Source organism: Cotesia glomerata, linkage group LG6 (assembly GCF_020080835.1).
Source record: "Cotesia glomerata isolate CgM1 linkage group LG6, MPM_Cglom_v2.3, whole genome shotgun sequence".
NCBI lineage: Eukaryota > Metazoa > Arthropoda > Insecta > Hymenoptera > Braconidae > Cotesia > Cotesia glomerata.
This window is the reverse complement of record NC_058163.1, coordinates 7,356,967-7,383,186: the sequence shown is the minus strand read 5'-3', so window position 1 is coordinate 7,383,186 and position 26,220 is coordinate 7,356,967. Positions and strand designations below refer to the sequence as shown.

Here is a 26,220-nt window from a genome sequence, read left to right as displayed (position 1 = left end):
GATCCAAGTGAAGACTGTATAACCGGCGGCCAGTCAGTGAAACAATTGAGTATAATATCAACTGTCCTTAAGCTATATTCAGAAAGAAATTTTCACACATGGTTGCTCAAAGGACAAAAAATTTCTCTCAGTGCCAGACGAAAATAATTAATTATAACTAAAAAAAACAATATTGACCTGCAATTTTCATTTCAAAATTTTCCATCAGATCGATGAATAGATTAACAGATAAATTGACTTAAAAAATTGATTTTTCCAAAAGTTATTGAGCTTCTCTTACACAAAAACTTGAAAAATTTACACCATAAGCTATCAAAACCATTTTTTAAATGGAAAAATAGCAATTTATCGATTTAAAAACAATCTTGATAATCTTAGTGGTATTTTCTTTTAAAGTGTGCTTTTTGTATTTAATTGTTTACATGTAGACTATCACATTCAGGTACGATTAAATGTGATGAAAAATTGAAATTTTGATTTTGAATCGATAATAAAGAACACCTTCGCGCTCGCGCTTCAGGCATGCAATAATCCAAAAACCAGAAAGAATACCCAGTAAGCACGAATTGACAATCAACTAGTTGATGTTCAATGATTTACGTCAAGCTTACGTAAACTTCGCATCAAATTTTGCATTTGCAACAGTTTTACAGAACTTGACTTTAACTTACTTATCAAGTGGACGCCAATATACTGCCGGAAACTTTACGTCCTATTCCGGCCACAGGTTAGGGTCAACTTAATTTCAGATGTGTTAACTGGGTAGGTTTAAATTTGCTTTTTTTTATTTTTTTCTCTTCGTAAAGATGCATCGCTAACAAAATAATAGAAGCTTTATAAATACTAGAAAAGTCATACTAAAATCACAACGAAATTTGCTTGCTTTCTTTCCACTAATTAGAAGCATTAGTAATGCACACGTGCACTTAAACTTTTTAACGGCTTTAGTTTAAAATGAACTTGTTTCGACTGGCTAAAGAGGTCTTGAAACTTCCAATTTTAGTCCAGAGATTATGAAAATTACCTAACGTATAATTAAAAATAAAAAAAAAAAAAGAGTTTCTTAACTGATTACAAATGAAAGTAAAGCTAACATTATTGTGATAATGTGCAATAAGAAAATATTAGAGAAATCTTTGTCAGTCCTTTGATGCTCTGTTATGAATCTTAATAGATTGCTTAAACTTGCAGCTTTTTGCATTACCGACAGATTAATTGAGCATCGACATTCTCTACCAATCTACGGATTCTTTGTTACTCTGTTGTGACTAAAAGGTGTGATATTTACTAACCAGTTGACAGATCTCGATCTCCCCTACCAAATATTGACAGTCACGATATTCTTGGCATTCACCATTACCAATTCTTTCTTCATCAATCATTTTGAGATCACAATTATGATGGCATGATCCCGAAGAACTTAGACTGCTTTCATTTACTATGATTTTTTGAATCCATCACTTCAATTTAATATCTCCTAACAAAAAACAATTTAAAATTATTTGAGTTGGTTAATATAATATACACTGAAAAAAAAAATTTTTTCCTCCTAGAATACTAAATTTTTTACTCGAGTTTTCTTGATTTAAAAAAACTGGTATTCTTAACCTTAAAATACCACACTTTATTATAAGGCTAGTTTTTTGATAGTGAGAAAACGGTATTCTTATAGTTAAAAAACTTTGGTATTTTAATCATAAGAATACCAGTTTTTTAACCATAAGGAAACATTTCCTTGATAGAAAAAAACTTTTTTTTCAGTGTAGATATACATTTTGTAATAAAGTATTTACAAAAAATGAAATTTTTCTATCTTTTTCCGATGAAGTCCAAAAAACGAATATACGCCTAACAATAAAAATTTAGTCAATAATTTTTTGAGCATATATTTTGATAGGAATTTTATACTTTACAAAAAAGGTTCTCAACAAAATATTTCTAAAATTATCTCTTCTCAAGATATTAGCGTTTAAACATATTACTGATTCCGAATTTCAAATATTTCCTCAAGAAAATAAAAATAACCCAATTATCTTCTTTATTATTATGATATTAATATGTATTTTAAAATTGCTCAAATCTTGTCAAAATTGAACCACGAAGCTTTTTTTTTTTTTGAACCAAGAATATTTCGATTGAATCAATTAATTATTTTTCAGTGCATATTTCATAGATAACTAATGATGCAAACGTATCCAACCCACCTTGGTATTGTGGACCTACTTCACAATAATCTGCATAGCAATTGAGACTCTTCAGAGCCTTCAATGTTTCTTCCATTATTTTTTTGGTCTCCTTAAATGCGAATCGCGGCCAATATGAGTAATATAAACCGTTGACATGGTAGCCTTCTAGGTATCAAAAATTGAAAACTTACATGAATTACTAAGTCAATTGGTTGATGTTACTCATAATTATGAAAAAAAACCTACCATTTCTACACCACCGTTCCGTAAGAGAATTGAAAAATTTCAAAGCAATCAACTTCATTTGGACTATCATCATCAGTTGATAATAATCATGAAAAGATGCTTGCAGTAAAATTGCTATGTTTGGGGTCTTTTTCTGCAATCCGTTCAAAGCAATTAGAATCGCCATTTTTTTCATTACTATGATAAATAATGTTGGACATTATTCATATAATTTCGATTCCTATGGCGCTACTCACCTTGATGGCAATAATTCGATGCCTGACCATCTTCATGAAATCGGAGTATATTTCAAACAGCGATTCACGGTGTAAGGGCTCCAAGAAAAAATTAGCAACTGGATATACCTCTGCGCAAAAATTCTCAGCATTATCAAATTCCTCCAGTCTACCAAAAAATTTAAAAGCATTCATCGCCGCTTCTATTCTTCTACGCAATTCTGATAGTTCGATCTCTCGCGAAAACAAATCATATAAGTCGAAAGTCGTGATCTTTTGATACTCATGATTTCCCATCAACCGCATGACACGTGTCCAATTTTTGTTGCTGTGATAGTATTTCAAATTCTTTGAAATGTTGGACAATTAATTGAAAACTCTATTTTTGTCATCGAACACGATTTTCAGTATTCTTTTATTCACTTTGGTAGTCAATCGTAAATCTATTTCATAATCGTCGATAGCTTTACTTGCAATTTTGTCGAAGTAGCCATAGATTGAGTTGATGTCATTAATATTAACCTTGGTTGCATTAACAAGTGTACTACTTTGTATAAACAAAAGTATTGACGTCAGCACACAGATACTTTTTTACATTTTGGAATCAAATTGGAAAAATAAACTGAAGGCGTGATCAAATGTCTGGTATAAAAAAATAAGATTGTTACACTTATAAGGTGATAAAGTGATTTTTAATCTTTATTTGTACTCTCTTAAAAGAAATCAGTGGAATTTCACTGGTTCACCAGTGAATACAATGTCACTGGTGAAATAGTGGATTTCACTGGTTCAGCTAGTAGACAAACCAGCGCGCATGCGCGCAGATGTGTTGTTCACTGATTCAATCAGTGGATTTCACTGATTCACCAGTGAAATTGCATTCACTGGTTGAAATCAGTGACCTCCACTGGTGAACCAGTGAAATTCCACTGATTTCTTTTAAGAGAGTACATTCTATACAAAGAAGATAATAAATATTTTTTTTGCCCTCCGGGCGGAAAGTGGCAACTTTCGTCCCGCTGCGCAAAACAAAGTTGCCGCTTTCCGCCTTCGTCGGACAAAAAAATAGTATACACTCCACGGAAAGTAAATAAGAAAACCTCAGATCACGTGTTTGTTGACCTCGGCTTCGTCTCGGCCAACAATTACATGTGGTCTGAGACATTTCTTACTTTACTTCCCTAGGTGTGTAATATACTATTAATTGGCATTTACTTCCTGTAATGTTCTTTGTTGAAGACACACCATTAATGATTGTTAATAAGTGTTTTTTTTTTATCTTTTTGATTATATTTTTTGTACACACTATGACTTATTATAAAGTTAAAAAATTAAAAAAAAAAACATAAAATAAGGTAGCGAATCATAAAACCTATCTAAGATATATTTGGAATAAAATGGAAAAAATCCAATTCAAGCGATAAGTTTCTTTCATTATTCATCATTTTACATTATCTTTTAAATGTAAACAAAAAATGGTTACTATAACCGAGAACAAAAATTTAGTTGATTCCTTCTCCTGATCTCGACCTTACTTATACGGAAAAAAAATCGCTCTCAGAGCAATGCTGTATTGCTATAGTAGCTATTTCGTTGAAAAATGTAGCATAGGTTTCTTCGCCATCTAAAGTATTGCTACTGTAAAAATATGTAATGCTGCGGTAGCGATCGACGAGTGAATATCTAGTAGATCATCTAATAGATGACTCAGTAGTAATATTATTTTCTCCGTGTCCTTATTTCTCAATGAGCGTTTTGGATCTATCGGTCGTGTAAAGTGCTCTGGGTCCATTTTTACACCAAATTTTTTAGCAGTGTATGTCTTTGTACACTGAAAACAATTTATTTGAATCAAACGAGACTTGTTTATTATTAAAGGAAATCTCTTATTTAAATACCACCAACTAATACTTATTTGACACAATTAAATGAAAATATTTGAGACAAAGACATGGTTTATTCAGTGTATTTGTTTGAATGAAATAGTTATTTGTTCATAATCAATAAATATTTCTTTAATATTTTAAAATCATTTATTCCAGTCAAATCAGATTAGTTAATTACGAACAAATGTGATATTTGAATTTTGATAAAGAAATTATACTTTGTAATATAGTAAATAATATCTAACATATTTTTACGGTTATGAAAGCAATGAGAATGAGTTCATTTATGATTTATATTGGAATATCTTCAAATAAGCTAAAATTATTAGATTCGCGTTGGATTTTGATAGTTTTCTTTTCCATCATTAAACTCATCAAAAATTTATGTATGTATACAACATTGCTCAATTATAACATGCGACGATAAATTTACTAAACTTACGATAACTCAAATAGTGATAGTATCGATACAAACGTCGCATGATTTATTTCAAACGAGATTTGATAACTATTAACAGATCTTACTTGAATGAAATTAATGGGCGAATTCAATCAAATAAACCAAAACAAAATAGTATTTAGTTCAAAGTAATCCAAATTTAAATGAAACAAATATGTCTATACTAAATACGTATTTTTAAGTTATTTTAAATAAATCTACGAATTTCAATCAAACAAACTGTTTTCTCAGTGTATGATTAGGTCAGGCCATATCGAAAAATTTTTTACGCGCATCTGAGTAAGTAAGTTAAAGTCAAAGAACTTATCAGATTTCTACTCTTTAAATGCTCAATTTGGTTTTTGATTATAACAAAAATTTTTCACCTTCCTATAATATTTTACAGGAAATGTCATAAATACTGATTAACAAAAAAATTTATAGCTATATTTATTTATATTACAAATATCTCTTCTCCAGGTTTTATTGCCCGTAGATACATTATATATTTTCTTATTTAAACTATTTGAAACAATATTCTAACCCAAACAAGCAATTTTGGTATTGTAATTTATACCGCAATTTTTTCATTGATTTCAAACTTTAATATTAAGACAAAGGACTTCAAAAACATCAAATAAGTTCCGAATTCATAAATTTAGAAGGATTCAAATCAAAAACTCTTAATGCAAGATATCCTCCATATCCTGTTATTCCTCTGTGAAAAATCCCGACGCCTCCAAGAGCAGTCATCGGAACAAACCTCACAGTTTGTCCATTGAAGAATGGAACTGTTCTTGCTCCAAAATCTTTGCACCAATCAGTAGTCCGAAATTTGACGAATTGATTCGTTTTGGAGTCAGGGGGGTTGTTAGATGGCTCCGAGGGATTGTCTGGTTGCTCTAGCACCATTTCGGTCCTGAAATTAAATCAAAATCAGTACCATCAGAAAAGTTATAGGTCTCAAGAGCTACAACGAAATGAATCTTTCCTCGGATTTTCAAAATTAGGAGTTATCCAATGTGTTTTGTCAAGGTCAATAAGCTTTCCTTGATCAAAATCAAACGGAGTGACACGAACTTGCAGCTGCATTGGACCAGTGTTCATCTGTGGCTTGTCGAGTGAATCCCCGGCGAATCCCCATTTCACACCCGTGATTAAGTGACCTGATGGAGCAATCAGATCATCTAGGTTCATAATTTCTGGATGGCCATAGTCAACTCCTGGTACCAAAGTAACTATGGATTGATCATGGACAACATAGTACATCTCAGTTTTCTCGTTGTAGATAAAGTTTTCGAGAGGTTTCCAAGGAGCTAGATCAGTTTCTCCCGAAGGCATCAGCTCGCTTTCCATTACTTGAATGTGGATCATGTTGTTTTTCTCAAGAAACTGAAGAGCAGTGATTACTCTGAAAAAACTCATTAGAATCAATCTTTTTTTGATTTACCCCAGTAATAATATTTGTCGTCTCGAACAAATCTGACCTAAGATTCTGTCTTAAGTATCTGCATTCAGATCTTGACAATTCTAGTGTAAGATACTGTCGATAGATTCCTGTTTAAGAATTGTTCAATAATTGCTATAGATAGTTCGTAAAGATTCTTGGAGAAATTTTGAGCAAAAAAATGGTAAGAAATCTGACAACCTACTATTATTCTTTAAGACTCGCTTGTAAAAGCAGAGGTTCTCATTCTACGTATAAATCGTACTAGTTGATTACACTATAATACAAAATAAACAAGATTTTAAATGAAAAGCATTGTAATGTTACATTTCTCATGTCTTAATAAGAAAGAAGAAAGAGGGGCGCGTCCATAAACTTTTGGTTTTTCCACAAAAGAGTAGGTCAAGATTTTTGATGAAAAATCTTGTAAAATTTGTGCTGTAGATTTGAGAAATATACTCAACAAAGAATTGCTAAACGCTCTGTTTCCAATAGTTTGTTCGAGTCTGACGCTAGTCTAGATATAAAGTCTTGATTAACTGTTTTGTTCAAGAATTATCCAATTTTTTTTGCATTCCTTAAGTGCGAAGCTCTCTAATGCTCTACTCTCGCCTAAAAATCGTGATTTCGATTAAAACGTGATTTTCATAATTTAAACGAAAAAAATTATAAATAAAAAGCATATTGAAATAAATAATAATAAGTACAGAACACGTTAAGAAGATTTTCTTATCGATTAAATAAGATTTCTCGGGAAAAACTCGTTTTTCTAACGAATTGAATAAGAGTGTGGTATTCACAGGAGCACTGGGCTTGATAACACCACAACTTAGTCAAAAATAATTTTCATGATTTAATTTTTTTTTGTTTTATTCCTTAGGGAGTTTGCCAAAACCCTTGTGAAAATTGCGTGTCAAAATAATTCCGTTTCAATATAGTTAATTTTTTTCGACTGTCAGTTCGGTGACTTTTTCTGCGATTTCGGCAGCCATATATATTATTTTTCATAAAATAGGATTGAAATAACTATGAACAAGCAGAAACTATACATACATAATGGTAATATAATTACTAACAGTTTCATCATCTGTTAAAATGTTTTTTAGCTCGACCTACAGAGGAGATAACACCACTCGCTGGAAAATTCAAACAAAAAAAAGGCCATTCGGCAGCCGAAATGGAAGTAGATTTTTCAAATAAAGAGAATTGATTTTTAATAAAATAATATAATAACACTAATAATATATAACTTAATTCATGAATTAAAAACAAAATTCAATAATAAATTTTAAACTATTTAGAACAGATTTTGGAAAAAAAATTAACTTGTGAAGAAAAAGTTTCTCAAATATTTACCAAAGAATTGCAAAGATTATAAGATTTGGATTATAAATGACTAAATTTTAAGTAACTGCTTAGGAACAACAGTTTCCAAATTAATCAGAATTTTGAAACCGGATAAAATTTTGATTGAAGAAAACAATATATAGACCTAATTTGTGACATATTTTCTGACGAATTACCCGAAAACATTACACAAAAGACTGATCATCATCGTAATTATTGAATTTACATTATGATTAAGCTATGATGCAGACAATAATTCTAAAACGGCTGCAACAGTAAAACTGTTTTATTAAACGAACTCTAAAAGGAGTAATATTGAGGCTATTACCACTTCTGAGTAGTGGATATTGAAGCTTATTAAAAGAGCTTTACGATGCATTTACCGAATTTTGATATCTTGTCTCGATCAGTAATTATACCAAGTTGAAGTAGTAAAAATATCCATTTTTACGATTTTCAAAATTTTAAAATCCTGTCATTTCCAAATTACTCGCCCGATTAAGCTCATCTTAGAACTTAACCTTGGTCGTGATCGATAGATAAAGCATGTTAAGTTTGAGAAGAATCGGTTATAAATTGAAAACGCTATCGTGCTGACAAGCCGCGTTATATCGTATAAATATATATATACCAGCTGTTACCCGCCCGCTCCGCTAGGCACTTAATAGAATGGTATTTTTAGATCTAGACTTGAAATTTAATTAGAGTATTGTTTTGACTTGCACAGATTCCAAATTCCATCGGATTGGCCTGTATTTTTTATCCATGTGATTATTCTAGCTAAAATTCATTGTAACTTTTAATGTGCAATCACTATAACAGTCCTGTATCTTTCTTCCAAAAATGAATATTAATTGACACGAAGAAAAAAATTTGAAATGAGCATTGAAAGTTTCAGTTAAAGTAATTGCAGGTCTCATAATTGTGGTTGAAATCTTCCTAGCTTAAAGTACGACTAATTTTGCCTTTAATTAAAAATTCTTCCGTGACATCAATTATTCATAGAAAATTATTTATGCATGGTTTTTACGAATTTTTTCATAATAAGTAGCCAAATTTCTTTTCCATAACTCAAGTGTTTAGAACATGAAATGATTTTAATTTGTTACATTCCTGCGATCCCGTAATAAGAACAATTTATCGGTTATGTGATCAGTAAAAATAAAATCTATGTAAAATTCTCAGTCCGTTGACAGAATAGCTACCCTAGTAGAAATGAAATCAAGTTTTTAGCCAGTAACTGGCCAGTTTTACTAGACTTAAACCAGTAACTGGCCAGTGTAATATCCAGTTTCTGTCTAGTAACTGGCCAGTTTTACTAGAGATCTAACAAAACATTATGGCGGCTTTAGTGAAACTGTCAGTTTCGAATTCTGAGGTTATTAGGCGTTATTAAAATTGTCAAATAAATTCAAAATAATGTTTAATAAACGATATGATATAAAAAAGTTTCATTTATGTGTACATTATAAAATAGATAACATCATTAGTCTGATAGACTAATAATAAATCTAACAATAGAATAAGAAAATAATTATTTTGAATTGGAGATTTGTTTTTAATGCCCACAGTCGCAATTTATATATTGTGTCATTTTTTTTCACTGTATCCATTTTGAAATATATACTGGAAATTATTTACACGTTAATAAAAACTAATTTTGATTGATTTATACTGTTTTTTAATAACAATAATTACAATAATGATGCGTACAGGTTAACAAAAAAAATAAACAAACATACACACACTAGTAAAGATACACTGTCGGTGTAACTAATGTTTATGACTTAGTTGTAGGTGGCGCGATTTCAAGTTTTTACTCGATATCACTGGCCAGTTACTGGTTTATATCCAGTGAAAACTCGATTATTTCTACTAGGGTACATGTAATATTAAATTTTGAAAACCTTACAATGACTTTTTCGCCGCTGCCAAAGAGACGATTGTTGGAAGAAAATATAATTATTAAGAAAGCAAAATATTTAATCCGTTGACCTTAGAGGCCATCCCGGTAATTGCCTGTTTCTTTTGAGATTCTATCAAATTTTATATCTGTAGAAACTGTATTTGAAGAATATGAATTTTTTGACAATTGTCACTCCCGTACTCCTATGTGGGGGAGGAATTTCGTAAAATCCTATTCGAGATGATTTCCACATTATAAATAAAAGATTCAACAAAACCGAATCCATAGAAACTATTGATTGGAAATGAGAGATTTTCATTGTTAACGCCCCCGCAATCCCTTTTGGGTTTAGAATTCAAGAAAATTCATTCTTAGCTGAACTTGACATCTTACACAAAGATTCCTATCAAATTAAGAGTCTGCAGAAGTTACAAAAGTTATATATATATATATATATATATATATATATATATATATATATATATATATATATATATATATATATATATATATATATATATAAGGTGTCCCAGAAGTAACGGACGCCATTGTAGCATCTGATGAAAAAAATAATTCTGAGACGAAAAGTCCTTAGCCATTTTTAATTAACCTCATATATATATATATATATTAGGGTGTACCAAAATGTAACTCCCGTGGAGAACCTTTTAAAATTGGAATTTTGAGTTCCGCTTTTAACAGAAGCTTAGTTTGGGCATTTCCGGTGAAAATTCAAAATTTGGCCGTAAAGCCTCAAACGAGATAACAGTCAATCTAAATAATTTGTGTATGACTTGAGCGCTTAAGGCATGCAAAACTAGTCTAAGATTAATTTTACTAGAGGGTAGTAACTATGATACTTAAATGTAAAAATTGTACTTGTTATTGTTGATGTCCGATACTTGTTCCCGAAAACTGAGAGCTGCAATAACCTTCCGTGTCTTCGAAGGTTTTGATATGCATGTACAAAGACAAAAGCCACAGTCAGAATTTTTGATTTCATATTCAGCATTTAATGATTTGGTATCTTTGAACAATGAATCATTGTTGGCATAGACTACTTGATGGACATCTTTGAATAGATAATTGTTCAGTCTTTCTTGCTCCTTCTGAAAGATAAAAAATTTAGAATAATTTTTTCAATGTATAGTTGAGATTTGTGGTGGTTTTGTCCCTTACCACACTGCAAATGATGGTGTTCTCAGATACATATGTACAATATCGATATTCTTTGCACTCGTTTTCGAGGATACGTGCTTTGTTAATCAAATTAATGTCACAACGGTGGTCACAATTTTGCGTTGTAATTATATTTTTTTCTTCGATCATTACCGGTTTCATCATATTTTTCAATTCGATGTCTATGTTTTCATACTCTGAATAGAGATGAAAAAAAATTTTAGATAATAAAAAAAAAAAAATTAGGAAAACGGTTGACCCTGAAGGCCATCCCTGCAACTTCCCGCTAATTTCATACTTAGGCGCTTAAAATTGCACCAATGACGTTTTTGAGCTCTTCGAGCTCAAAAATACAATTTATGGGTTATTTTGAGCTCTCCGAGCTCAAAGAGATTGCTTTCCTATCCTTTAAAGCTCTTCGAGCTCAAAAGTCTGATAGAGATTTGATAAGACACTATTTTTTTAATTTTTAAACCACAATAACTTTTGAATGAATAAACTGATTTTTACGCGGTTAGAAGCATTCGACGCAGTTTTTCAAGCCTCACAAAGATTCTCAAATTTTGAATTGATCGCGCTAGGAATTTTGGAGTTATTCCGAAAAAACACTTTTTTCGGTTTTCTTTCGTTCACGATATCTCTCGAATGAATCAATCGATTTTGACCGGACTGGTGGCGATCGACGTGGTTTTTTGAGGTTAAGAGCTGATTAATTTTTGGAATTGAACCATCAAGCCGTTTAAAAGTTATTCCAAAAAAACCACATTTGAAAAAAATTTTTTTTTCAGTTTTTTGAAGATTTCTCAAAATCTATTGATCTGAATCGGTCCAAATAGTTTTCAAAATCTAAGTTTGGTCAAGCCCTTTCGAATGGCACCAACCGCGATGAAATCGGTCAAGCCGTTCAAAAGTTATAAGCGGTTCACATACTTTCACACACACACACACACACACACACACACACACACACACACACACACACACACACACACACACACACACACACACACACACACACACACACACACACATACATACAGACACCGTGACAACCTCGCGGGGATAGTCAGGGAAGCTTCCTGTGACCTTCAAACGTCGAGATCTGATGAAAACTCGATTTTTGCAAAACGGGGTGAAAACAATAACTTCCCGATTTTTGAAAATCTTCGATTTTCGTAGCGGGAAGTTAAAAAAATTAGAAAAACGGTAGACCCTGAAGGCCATCCATGCAACTTCCCGCTAATTCCATACCTAGGTGCTCAAAATTGCACTAATGATATTTTTGAGCTCTCCGAGCTCAAAATTACAATTTATGTGTTATTTTATAATTCTTCGAGCTTAAAAAGATAGCTTTTCTATGCTTTTGAGCTCTTTGAGCTCAAAAGTCTGATAGAAGTTTCATAGAGCAATATTTTTTTAATTTTCAAACCGCACTAACTTTTGAATGAATCAACCAATTTTCACGCAGTCGGCAGCATTTGACGCAATTTTTTCAGTTTTATGAAGAATCTTCAAGTTTAAATTGATAAAACTAGGAAATTTGGAGTAATTCCAAAAAAACACTTTGTTCGGTTTTCTTTCGTTCATGATATCTCTTGAACGAATTGACCAATTTTGACCGGTTTGACGGCGATCGACGTGATTTTTTTAAGTTAATAGCTGATTAGTTTTTGAAATTGATCAGTGCAGCCGTTTAAGAGTTATTCCAAAAAAGGTCGGAGTTATGTTAAAAAAGCACTTGTTTCCAAATATTTTATCGAGGATTTATCTCAAACCATTCAACCGATTTCTACGTTCTTGGCGGCGATCGACGCGGTTTTTTAAGCTCTAAAAATTATTCTATTTTATTAAAAACGATCCGAGAAGAAATGTCGAAGTTATGTCAAAAAAACACTTTTTTCGGTTTTCTTTCGTTCACGATATCTCTTGAACGAATCAACCGATTTTGACCGGATTAGCGACGATCGGCGTAGTTTTTTGAGCTTAAGGGCGGATTAGTTTTTGAAGCTGATCGATAAAGCCATTTAAAAGTTATTCCAAAAAAACCACTTTAAATAAAAATTTTTTTCTTATTTTTTTTATACTTTTCAAAATTTCTCGAAATCTATCAGTTAAAATTCACGGGAAATCTAAATTTGAGGGAACCCTTTAGAACGCCGTTTAGTAGATTCCGATCGGTTTAGTCGTTCAAAAGTTATAAGCGAGTCACACACACACACACACACACACACACACACACACGCACACACACACAAACACACACACACACACACACACACACACACACACACACACATATAGTGACAACCTCGCGGGAGTAGTCAGGGAAGCTTTCTATGACCTTAAAACGTCGAGATCTGATGAAAACTCGATTTTTGCAAAACGGGGTGAAAAAAATAACTTCCCGATTTTTGAACATCTTTGATTTTCTTAGCAGGAAGTTAATAATAGCTAAATCTCGCATTGCATATTAGTAATATCGAGAAAAATGATGAGATCTGATTTTATGAAGAAATTGTAAGCAACCATTTATGAGTAGATAGTAAAAGTAATGAAAAAAATTAAGGAGTATGCATTGAATAATTTAAATTTTAGTCAGAAAAATTACTTCGTTCGTAGTCGAGAGGTTCGCAAGTGTAGACATAATGATTGATGACATTCATAATTCTCTTTGTGTAATCGATCATTTTTTTTGCATTTTCGACTTCTTTACTTACCCAACGCATTCCATTTTTAACAGGAGCTATCAAAAATAATTATCAGAGTGAGTAAGAAAATTTCTTTTGAGAAAAATAGACATTTTTGTGACAAAGAAATCAAAATTTTAGTTCCAGTTATTTTCTTGTTGAAAAAAGTTTTATGAATTTAAAAAAAAAAAAATTTTGGATAAAAATTTGCAAGTCTGTCTAAAATTGTTTTTTTTTGTTATTCGCTCCAAAAGTTTAACTTTTGAGCTCTGGGTGGTGTCCGTAAAGGGACTCTTTTCTAGAGACTCTACCATACCGTTTTTTTTTCACGGCCTAGGCCGTGAAGTTTTACCCCCTCCTTTTTTTTACGAACTTTTCGTGTACACCCAGACGAAATTGAGAGAGATTGTAAAAAAAAGTCACATTTTAGCATACCGACCGATAATTTTTAGTTAATTTTAAACTTATAGCTACTATTAAGTGGCGCTTATTATTCCTTTGCTGGCAGTTTATTACGAAGCGAACCTAATGTTAATAAAATAACAACAAATAAATAAATACTAATAAAAAGTTATTTACATTTTGTGGACGTAAGCAAGATTTTAAGATTAATAAAAAGATAATTAATATAAAATTAATTTTTTTTTGCCCTTGTGAAACTTCATAAAATTTAAATATATCATTATTTGCCGCCTATCTTTTAAAAGTTAAACTTATGGACCGATAATAACAAAAAATATTGTATGTCATTCGGCCGTTTAGTGGCGATTTTGACAACGATTTTTTTTCGATATTCGCTTTAATGTTTGTGGTGCGAATGTTCGCAAACGAGTATAAATTTCCTTCCTCGGCTACACCTCGGACGTTAAAATTACACCCGTTTCGAGTCTTCCCGCCACAAACCTTAAGCTCAAATCGAAATATCGTTACTGTGAGAAAACCGCCACTTCACGGCTTTATGACATAAATATCTATTTTTCTCTCAGTGTAGGTTAAAATATTAAAAATACATAATCATCTCTTGCATAGAAAACTCACTATTCGCGCATCGAGTGAAGGTGGCCCAATTAAAGAATTTCAGCGTTACAAATTTAATATTTACTAGCATGAACAGTTGATAATAGTCATGCAGCGCTTTACGAAATGAAGTGCTCTGGCCACAATGATCTTGAACCACTTCCTGTCAATTGCAATAATTCATCATGTAGACATATCTTAGGTTGAAGATGAAAAACCAATAAATTACCTGAGTATTCATAAGAAACTCCATTTTATCTCTGACGATTCCGATGATGCTAAGGTACAAAGAATGAACCGATTCGTGATGTAACTGTTCTAAAAACAAGTTAGCGATTGGATATCCTTTCTTGCAAAAATACTCAACATCTTGTTCGTCATCTATATGGCCCACGGATCTGAATGCTTTGATAGACAATTCTATTCGCTCTTGCAAAAAATCTAGCTCATCTTCGGTGGTGTGCAAATAGTAAGAATCGTACATCCACCCAGGGACTTCGAATTTTTTTATTGACCTCATCAGATTCTTCCATTCCGATTTGTGAGAACTGTACTTCAGAGTGGTCGATATGTTTGCTAATTCATCAAAAACTTGTTGCTTGTCTTCAAAAATCAGTTTCAGAACTCTTGTATTCTCTGAGTTGCGTAGTAAATAATTCAGTCGATAATCACTGTTAGATTTGCGTCCCAGACTGTCAAGAAAGTTCTGCACTGATTTTATATTATTAAGGTTTAATTCAGCGGATATGACACTGTTTTGCGCTGTTACAAGTATCAATATTGCGACGCTTTGAAAAAACATTGTTTTTGAAGTTAAAGTTATACTTAGAAGCTTATTCTGGCTTCTATACTAATTCATTATCTTATATATACTAAAATACCGAATTTATTTTTTTTTTATCGTTACCTTCACCTCAAGTTTTTTTATGGATTCCAGTGATTAAAAATTTTTAATGTGTAGATATTTTATATTTTCGATAACTGTTATTGACCTGATAAACTTTTAATGTTAAACATATTTTATGTATATTGTATTCTTAGATATTGAGAGTAGTTATAGACGTAATAAAATTTTGAAGTTATTTATAGACGTGAAAGTAAAGTTTTCCAGCACATCGAAAAAAATACTTTGTTACATTTATTTTTCTTTATAGAATTATACTGAACTCTGTAAATCAATGCGTAAATGCTAGTTAATAACATGACATTAGTAAAGAACAAGATAAGAAATTATAAAGAGGCGGGTGGGGCGATTCATTTAATGTAGACTAATTAGATCATTAGACCATAAGAAATGATGCGAAGAGTGAAAAAAAAAATTTTTTCGTGAATCAAAATTCTTCGAAACGTCGAATTGGTAAAAATCATATCTTGTAAATTGATAAATTTTCAATTTAAAAATTCACAATTCCACGCCTCATGATGTGCATTTTATTTTAGATTATGCTGATTAGTTTTATCAAAAGTTTTTTCTTGCTCTCCTAGCCGAAAATACGCTCTTCCTGGCAGCAATTTACTCCAGGAAGAGCAACTTTTATGGCCTGCTCTAACGCATGCGCGCTACGCATATTTTCTGGTTCGGCAGCACAGAACCTCGCTTTCTTTCGTATTTTCGTGGCACGACCGGCCTATACAGCGAGTTTCAACTGTATATATAACAGTCACAACATCGTTTGTATGTAACATGTCAGCGCATGAACTAACCAAAAAATGTCAAAAAAATAAAAATAATTTTTAACTAGATCATTGTTAATGAACTATTTAATAATAATACTGCACAAATAATTTATATAAAAAGTTTAAAAAATAAAACATAATAGTTTTGTGAATTTTATTTGCTTTTTTTTTTTATATTTTGATAGTTAGTAAAGCAATGTTTATAAAACGATCCATGTACTCTACAAACTTGTAATAATTTAATTTCAATCTTTCTTAGCCGTCGATTATTAATTAAAAACTAATTTTTAATCAACTTAAAAAAATAAATTCTGTAATTAGAATGAGTTTAAATATTTGTGACAAATTCTGTGCATGATATCACTCTTAATCAGAGCATTTGTTAGTAAAGTTTAAAATAACATTTTTTTTTCAATTTATTAACTTTTATTTTTTTTTTTTTATACCCGCCCCGACCAGCAAAGCCTCGGCTTCGCCTCGGTTTTGCAAAACCCCTTCCACGGGGTTGCGTACTTTCGGCTGGAGAACAAGAAAAATAGTATACAACCCATGACAACTTTCTGGCCTTGGGTTGTAATATACTATTATTATTAATTATTCTGTTAACTTAAAATTCTATGCTTTCAAATTTTGTACTGGTAATCTCAAAACTAATTTATATTCGTGTCAAAATATAAATTTCACTCTTAAATTCATTTTGAATCAGAATTTTTTATTGCACGGGACGGAAACATAAAACGGATTGATTGACATGATCTTATTATTGCATAAAAGCTACTGTTCTCACAATTTACAATACAGCTGTCGTTATAATCGAAGAAACAAATTTTAATAAATTTTGTTATCATTATAATTATAGTTATTATTGTTATAGTTATAATTATAATTATATCAAAATTTATAAAAATTTATTTATGTGATTATATTACGTGTCTCGTTCTCGATGATAGTACTATGTAGTCATGCTTGTCATGCTTCAATCCACAACGTTTAACGCTTAAATTTAAATAAATTTGGCGCGCTACGCCATATTGCTCGACCTGCGCCCTCTATATCTCATATTGTTTTGTTGTGCTAAAGCATAAACACGTTTTTTCGCAATAACTAAGGATTTTTTCTTTAAAATTACTATTTTTGCATAATTAATTAATATAAATATCAATTAAAAAATTCGACATGGGAAAACGATCAAGATCTCGTTTCCGGGAATCTAGGCGTAAAAAAGATGACAAATGGGTTAAGATGCAAGAGCAGATGGATAACCTAACAAAAATTGTTGAGTCGTTGGTAAATGTTCAAAAAGAACAGAATAAACCAATAAATCCGCCTGAGAAGCTGAACACTCCAGATGTAGTACAAGGTAAGAAAAATAATACCGATATAATTTAGTATTAAGAATATCTACTTTCCATACGAAAGTAGAGAGGTGAATACCCACACGGTGTCACCAGATCCATACTACTGTGATTAAAGGTGATTAAGTTCAATAAGAACGTATTTATCACAATTGCACAATAAGTGCCAAATAATTTTTTATTTAAATAATAATAAAAAATTTCGTCCTTTTTTTGTTATTCTTAGAGGCAGAAAGCTCGAAAGAGAATGACCCTAATAAAAATAATGTCAGCGAGACATCAAACACTGTACAGACAGAAAATAATGAAAAAGCAAAAGCTGAACCGGAAACAGTCAAGGATGGTGTCTTAAAAGTTTTAGGATTAGACCCGGATGATTCTACATTTAAGAATGTGAAATATCATCCAGAGCTGAAAAATACTTGGCTTAAATGGAAGAGCGAGGGTCTTCCGGAAAAGAACAAGAAAGAAATTTTGGAGGCATACAAAAGGAAGGGTGATTTTTTCACGGAAGCCCCCAAAATAAACCTGGAAATAGTTCCGTTGCTGACGGACATAGCGAAGACGAGAGATCAGCATTTTGCAGAGACCCAGAATTGCGTGGGTACTGCAATAGCTGCTCTGGGTGCAGCAGTCTCTTTACTTCTGGATCAACCTGGGGAAGGTGTAGATGAGTATGCATTGATAAATTGATAAATTATAATTGATAAATTATAATTGATAAATTATATGTCATGCGGGTCAAATCCTCACGGACGTATTTTATCAGCAATCTGTGGCAAGAAAGTCATTTATCACGCCACAATTAAATAAAAATATTAAGCCAATGGTTGACACTATGTTGTCAGACGAATGGTTATATGGCAATAATCTTAAAGACAAGGTCAAGGACGTCAAAGATATAGAAAAAGCTTGTGCAGACATCAAGGAGAAGCCAGCTACAAAAGTATCATCAAAGTTTCGAAACCAGGGAAATGTGAGGCGCCCACCGATGGATTATCGCGCGGTGGGCCAGAACCAGAGATACAAATCCTTGAAGTTCAAGACAAAGTCATCCAGGACGTACCCACGAGAATCCAAGCCAGCGGCACGGACGACGAGCCAGTCGTCATCCAAGAGATAGACAAGGTAAAAAAAATAGCAGGCAGATTGCGACACTTTGAGGCCAGGTGGAAAGAAATTACTTCAGACAAATTTGTCTTAAGTGCTATCAGTGGCTACAAAATTCCTTTCATACAAACACCGTCTCAAAATTATCTCCAGAGAGAAAGAATTTTTTCTGTCGAAGAGATAGAAAAAATTCAAATAGAAATAAATAAACTCTTAGGTAAAGGCGCAATCGAGGAATGTCAGGAGTGCGATAATCAGTTCATCTCCCCTTATTTCTTGGTGCCAAAACCAGACGGGTCAAATTGTTTCATACCTAATCTCAAGGATTTAAATGCATTTATCGACCCTCCACATTTTAAACTGGAGGATATACGAACAGCTCTCGGGTTAGTCTCGGCAGGAGATGATTTAGGAAGTATAGATCTCCAGGATGCTTATTTCCTGGTGCCAATTCACAAAGATTATAAAAAATTCTTTAGATTCAGATTTAAGAATAAGTTGTACCAATTTTTATGTCTCCCCTTTGGTTTATGTACGAGTCCGTTTGTATTTACTAAGATAACGAAGCCCGTAGTCCATATTTTGCAACTCGAAGAGCTCAAAAACGTAATGTGTAATTTTGAGCGTTTAAGTACAAGATGAGCGGGAAGTTGCAGGGATGGCCTTTAGGGTCAACCGTCATCCTAATTTTTAACTTCCCGCTAAGAAATTATTACATGAGAATAAAATGACAGTCACTGTTGAAAAGATTTGCAAAAGTCAATGCATTCATAGAAATTTATATATAATTATATTTTTTAATATATAACTGGATCAAAAAATTTCTTCTCGAATATTTAATCACACATTATTAGATACAATCACATGCAACGATGTATAGGGGAACCTGGGGCACGAAGGCCCCCCTGGGGCACAACGGCCCCCCTCAAAAATTAGGTAAAAATTTTTAGCTTCCCGCTAACAAAATTGAAAATTTTCAAAAATCTGGAAGTTATTGGTTGTACCACGTTTTTCGAAAATCGAGTTTTCATCGGATCTCGACGTTTTGAGGTCCTAGGAAGCTTCCCTGACTATTTTCACGATGATGTTCGTACGTCTGTATGTATGTGTGTGTGTGTGTGTTTTTTTCATAGAGGAGGTCAAATACATTTACGTGTACAAGGACGAGATGTTTGTCCTGGGTATGTCGGACTCGGAAGTTAATATTATTGACAACAATAGCGACTAAACATCCTCCTCTCTCTCTTTCCCCATAGATGTTACGGGGAAGACTGGATCGGGACCGCGTTAGCATTACTTCAATCCAGTCCGTGTTGCGTCTCACGACGGTTGCTCCTAGTTACTAGTCTCTTTCTGCGATTTTTTTCTTTAAAAGACGCTGCGCATATGCTGCGACAGCTGACAGTTATCTTCTTTTTTGATCATGCAGGTTACTAAGCTCTCAGGGGAGAGCGTGGTGCCAATAGTTTCATCAGTACTGCTTTTGTCGTCCTTCCACCGGTCACACTCAAATAACGTGTGCTCGACGTTGTCAATTTTGTCTGGGCAGTATTTGCACGTTGGTGTGCTATGCAGTCCTATCTTAAAAAGATAGGCATTGAATTGCCCATGTCCTGTCAATAGCTGGGTCAAGAAAAAGTCCGTTTCTCCGTATTCCCGAGAAAGCCAGACGTTGATGTTTGGGATCAGGCGTGCCGTCCATCTGCCCGTCTCTCCCGATGTCCATCGGTCCTGCCACTCTTGTTGCGTTTCCGCCTTTATCCTCGTTCTTGCGTCCCTCATGTTTTCGTCACTGTTTTTAGTGACATAGAGTTTCGCTCTCTCAAACGCGAGTAGGTCGATGGGTGCGGCTCCCGCAATAACCAATATAGCCGCTTCGGAAACCGTTCGATAGGCGCAGGCAACCCGGAGAGCGCCTCGCCGCTGCACTGCCGCTATTTTTCGTCGGTAGGTCTTCTGTTTCAATATGTCTGCCCATATTTCTGCTCCATAAAGCAGTACCGAGTGGACTACTTCTAGAAGAACTCTTCTCTTTTTGATTCTTGGTCCCATAGTGTTGGTCATGATTCTTGCTAGGCTAGACACCGTCTTGCTGGCTTTCTTGCATGCACTGTCAAGGTGTTCGCGGAAAGATAGTTTCTCGTCTATCGAAAGAGTTTCTCGTCTATCATTACCCCTAGATAGCGCAGGGCCCTTGTTGACGTCAGTGTTGTTCCTTCCATGTCCACAGCGAATGGTTTTGGGAACCATTTTTGACGTGTCAGAACAACCATCTCGGTTTTATGCTTGGCGAGTTTCAGGTGGTGTTTATCAAGCCAGGTCTTGACGGTGTCAATGGTTTCCCGGACCAGTAATTCGGCCTCTTCTACGCTGTCTACTACTATCGTGGCCGCAACGTCGTCTGCAAAGCCCGTTAGCTCTACTTGCTTTGGTAACAAGATTTCAAGAAGCTCGTCGTAGTCCGCATTCCATAGATCGGGCCCCATTATTGAGCCTTGCGGTACGCCAGACGTTTTGGCGTATTCTTGTGGGCCTTCCGTAGTTTCCGCTATTAGCTTTCTTTCGTTCAGGTAGTTGTCGACTAGTGCTAGATTCTCTGGTTCCGCGTCAAACTTGTGCTCCAGAGCATCTAAAATGTCTCTCCAATTTGCGATGTTAAATGCTTTTTTGACATCTAGCGTGAGGAGGAGACATACTTTACGAGCTTTGAGGCTACCAGACCATGCTTGTGTTGCTGTCTTTATAACTTTCTCGATCGCTCCGACTGTTGAACGACCTTTCCGGAAGCCATGCTGGTTGGTGGTAAAACCTTCAGCACGATCGATATCGTTGTGAAGTCTCCCTTGTATGAGCTTCTCGAGCAGTTTTCCAGCAATGTCTAGCATACAGAGTGGTCTAAACGACGAAGGTGTTACGGGGGTTCCCTTTCCTTTGTCTAAGAGAACCAATCTCTGCCGCTTCCAGACCGCGGGGAACGTGCCAGTTGCCAAGCATGCGTTGTAGGTGTTCAGGAGTATGTCTGGGTGTTCCACGGCTACAAACTTGATCACCGCTGCCGGGATGCCATCAGGTCCAGGTGCCTTTCCTGTTTTGAGTGACTTGGCCGCGTCTTGTAGTTCCTTAGTTGTGAAGGGTGTTCCTTCGCTGTTTTTAGTGTAGTATTTCTTCTCCCGCGGCGGGTGTTTGGAGAATTTAAAGATCTGACCAGATCTGTTTATATATGGCCAGATCTCGTCAGATAGAGACAATTTAAAGATCTGACCAGATCTGTTTATATATGGCCAGATCTCATTCGTTTTTCCTGGGTCGAAACTACTGAAACGCCATCTCATGCTGCGATAGTAATTCATTTTTTGTCCTTCATGTGAATAACACATCAACTTGGCTTTTTTGGATTCTCTAACCTCATTTTAGTTCTGAAAATAATACGTTTATAATTTTACTAACAATAAGCATATGCAGAGTTGTGTTAGGTAGAAAGCCAAGAAACTGACCTTTGAATTGAAGATTGGGATCCAATCCAATGTGTTTTGTCGAGATCAATAAGCTTACCGCGGATAAAGTCAAAAGGCGTAACACGGATTTGCAACTGTATCGAGCCAGCTTTTAACTTTGGCTTCTCGAGTGAATCTCCTGCAAATCGGAACCTCACCCCGGTGATCACGTAACCGGGAGGTGCCATCACGTTATCTAAGTTCATAATTTCTGGACGTGCGTAATCGACGCCCAATAAAAGAGGAGTATGCGTTCCATTTCTGTTAATTATATAGTATTGTTCTGTTCCTTCATCGTAATCAAAATTCTCCAGGGGTTTCCATCGATCATCCCCCATTTGACCGCTTTGAGAAAATTGAGCTTCCATTGTTTGGATGTGGATCGTGTAGTCTTGTTCTGTGAACTGGATGCTGGTTATAACCCCAGAATAATTAAAATCAGTTAATTTATGATTAATATCATATTATTCCGTCAAAAACTTTTTGATATGGCCTGGTATGTCAATATAGGGCTTCATATGAAAATTACTCACATCGGTCTTCATACACGCAAAAAATAATTTTGTTAGGACAGTATAAGACAGTTCAGATACCAAATTAATATGTTAGCATAGTGTTTTATAGTATAAGTAATTTATATGTTATAACAACAAAACAGTTTTGTAAACGATTTCGTTAGGACAACAGATTAATTTTGTTACGTAACAAATTGGTTTGTTTTTATAGCTAGACTAATTTTGTTAAGGTAACTAATGGCTTTGTTGCTACGAGGATTTTATATAATTTTGCATAATTATATATAATTTTATCTAATTATACATAATTGTTAACTTAAAATTTTACATAAATATATATAATTATATAAATTTCTATATAATTATACAAAATTCTATATAATGTCTGAGCAGAATTTTCCGAAAATTCACAAGTCTTCTCAATTTTTTCAAAATAGCTCAAACTATATTGGAATCACAGAAAATACAACTAATTGAGAGTTTGTAAAGAGTAAAATTCTCCACAGATATAATTTAAAACATTTTTCTATTTGTTCATTAATTTAAAAAATAGAGTACTTCAAAGCTGCACCAAAGATACAGTTGACAACACGTTTGAGAAATCTAATGTAATTTTTCAATTATAAAATACTTTAATATAATCAGCGATAAAGTTTTTTTTGGATAAATTTTTACTTATTTTGCAAAATGTTAAAAAAATCAATTGAAAAGGACTTTAATTGTTAATAAAATTTGACCGAAGTATTCCACTACGATCTGACTTACGTTATATGATCATGATGGCAAAGTAGTTCCTAACAATTCGACCCGCTGTTATATACATAGTAAAATAAAAACCAACCCTTCTTTGTTAAATTTTCCGAATACTAGTTAACGTAAAAAATCAGTCGAATAGCCCAAAAAAGATATTCAATTTTACGTGGGTTTACTCGATTAAATAGCATTACCTTCAATTGGACTCGGGAGGTTGTTTCTAGATAGTTCAACAGAATATTATAAAATTCCAGAACAAACTGAATGACGATCACTATTTGTTAATTAATTATAGGCAATTGAAAAAATGCTAATTGAGTAAATTCTTTTTCCGAGCTAATTGATTTTAGATTTTCGAGGTGCAGAAATGAATTGTAGAGCTTAAAAAAAACCAGTAATGTTTTTTTTAAATTAGAAATTTTCAACAGTGCCCATCCACATGCCTCCTAATCTAAGTTTTATACATTAATGTAATACATTGTTTATTGATTTTCTTATTTGATACATATCGATATATAGTGATATATGTCGACATTCTTAGGCTTGAACAATAGTAAGTGAGTATAGTTTCCCGTTTGACCAATCAGGAATCATAGCTATTTATTTGCAAGTTTTGACTAACGGCGAACTTCAAAGACTTTCATCTATTCTAAAGCATCCACGTCTGACCAATAGCACAAAAATTATAAACAATTCAAATATCAGTCTAGATTTATAAAGAAATGATTTAACTCTCGGGAAAATATTCGGATCGCCTTGAAATTTTAGCAGCTTACTCCTTACATAGGATAATTTATATATAATCATATAAAATTATATATAATTTTTTTCACCAGGGGATAATTTCAATAAAAAATAAAGGTTAACCATAAATAACAGATAAAATCAACAATCAAAATTTAAAACTACTACTTCGGTGAAGCTCCATGAAATATTGAAGAATTTTAATAAAAACCTAGCCTATCTTGTGTTTCAATTCAAATAAAACAAATAATGTCCTGTAGTTGTATCGTGTAATGCGGACCAGTAGCAGCGCGCAGGACTGGCAACTAGAAGGACTCGAGTTCAAATCCCGTCGACACTCACAATTTTTCATCAGATAACTGATCGCAAATATTTTGTGAGGCCCAATCCCTACTTATTTTAATTTAATAAAAAATATTAAATTTTTAACTTCCCACTAAGAAAATCGAAGATTTTCAAAAATCGGGAAGTTACTGTTTTCACCCCGTTTTGCAAAAATCGAGTTTTTATCAGATCTCGACGTTTGAAGGTCACAGGAAGCTTCCCTGACTATCCCCGCGAGGTTGTCACGGTGTCTGTATGTGTGTGTGTGTGTGTGTGTGTGTGTGTGTGTGTGTGTGTGTGTGTGTGTGTGTGTGTGTGTGTGTGTGTGTGTGTGTGTGTGTGTGTGTGTGTGTGTGTGTGTGTGTGTGTGAAAGTATGTGAACCGCTTATAACTTTTGAACGGCTTGACCGATTTCATCGCGGTTGGTGCCATTCGAAAGGGCTTGACCAAACTTAGATTTTGAAAACTATTTGGACCGATTCAAATCAATAGATTTTGAGAAATCTTAAAAAAACTGAAAAAAAAATTTTTTTTAAATGTGGTTTTTTTGGAATAACTTTTAAACGGCTTAAAGTTTCAATTCCAAAAACTAATCCGCTCTTAACCTCAAAAAACCACGTCGATCGCCACCAGTCCGGTCAAAATCGGTTGATTCGTTCGAGAGATATCGTGAACGAAAGAAAACCGAAAAAAGTGTTTTTTTGGAATCACTCCAAAATTCCTAGCGCGATCAATTCAAAATTTGAGAATCTTTGTGAGGCTTGAAAAACTGCGTCGAATGCTTCTAACCGCGTAAAAATCAGTTTATTCATTCAAAAGTTATTGCGGTTTAAAAATTCAAGAAATAGTGTCTTATCAAATCTCTATCAGACTTTTGAGTTCAAAGTGCTTTAAAGCATAGAAAAGCAATTTCTTTGAGCTCGGAGAGCTCAAATAACCCATAAATTGTATTTTTGAGCTCGAAGAGCTCAAAAACGTCATTGGTGCAATTTTAAGCGCCTAAGTATGGAATTAGCGGGAAGTTGCAGGGATGGCCTTCAGGGTCAACCGTTTTCCTAATTTTTTTCATATAATTTTATATAATTATATATAATTTTATATAATTATATATGGCCAAAACTCATACATAATTATATATAATGATTTATATATAATTATATAAAATTATATATAATTTTTTTTCCCCGGGTAGATTATTTCGTCATTAGAGCTTGACTGGTCAAAAAATTAATTTTGGTCGGTTTAATGGTCGTATCATAAAATAGATATTTCATCATTAGCTTGAGTGTCCATCGACTATCTTTCTAACTCTTTAATTGTTCGACAGAGATATTTTACAAAAAAAATCATTTATCATTAGTAGATGCTTATTTTTACCGATTGTTGATATCCTCTTCAATAAACCTAGCGTAACGTCATCAGAATATCGAAAATAAAAATTAGTCTAAAGATTTTTTGCCACGGCAGTATTGCAATCAATTAATCTAAGACTCAGTTGAATAAAAGTCGGTATAATTCTAATTTTAGTACAAAAATAGATGAAGGTTATCGAAATCGTAAAATTTCTTAATGATCGGGTTTTTTTGTTATTCTATAGACAATAAAATAATATTTCTGTCTATTGGATCATTAAATCAATTAATGACTATTACTTTTGATAACTCTTTGGAACATTTCGAAATATCTCATCCT

General features: G+C 33.4%; 2 protein-coding genes across 3 annotated transcripts in view; one reads left to right on the top strand and one right to left on the bottom strand.

The window, feature by feature from the left end:
* The window catches only part of LOC123268155 (diacylglycerol O-acyltransferase 1), a 246,513-nt gene that overhangs the window by 113,607 nt on the left and 106,686 nt on the right, over nucleotides 1-26,220 (top strand). The gene's annotated exons all lie outside the window — the stretch shown is intronic.
* Nucleotides 1,293-3,273, bottom strand: LOC123268159. Of its 2 annotated transcripts, none has more exons than XM_044733050.1 (4): nucleotides 2,669-3,273; nucleotides 2,433-2,565; nucleotides 2,205-2,351; nucleotides 1,293-1,477 (listed from the first exon to the last, which is right to left on the bottom strand). In XM_044733050.1, the coding sequence occupies exons 1-4, from the start codon at nucleotides 2,951-2,953 to the stop codon at nucleotides 1,458-1,460; spliced, it is 585 nt and encodes a 194-aa protein (XP_044588985.1). In that variant the 5' UTR covers nucleotides 2,954-3,273; the 3' UTR covers nucleotides 1,293-1,457. The 2 variants fall into 2 exon arrangements, with proteins under 2 accessions (XP_044588985.1, XP_044588987.1); XM_044733052.1 differs by having other exon boundaries at nucleotides 2,205-2,348.

Coding starts and splice junctions, on each gene's coding strand:
- LOC123268159 (XM_044733050.1), bottom strand. CDS start 2,953: ATGCGGTTGATGGGAAATCATGAGTATCAAAAGATCACGACTTTCGAC. Junction 2,352..2,432: donor GGAACGGTGGTGTAGAAATG/GTAGGTTTTTTT, acceptor TTTGATACCTAG/AAGGCTACCATGTCAACGGT. Junction 1,478..2,204: donor AGTAGGTCCACAATACCAAG/GTGGGTTGGATA, acceptor GTTTTTTGTTAG/GAGATATTAAATTGAAGTGA.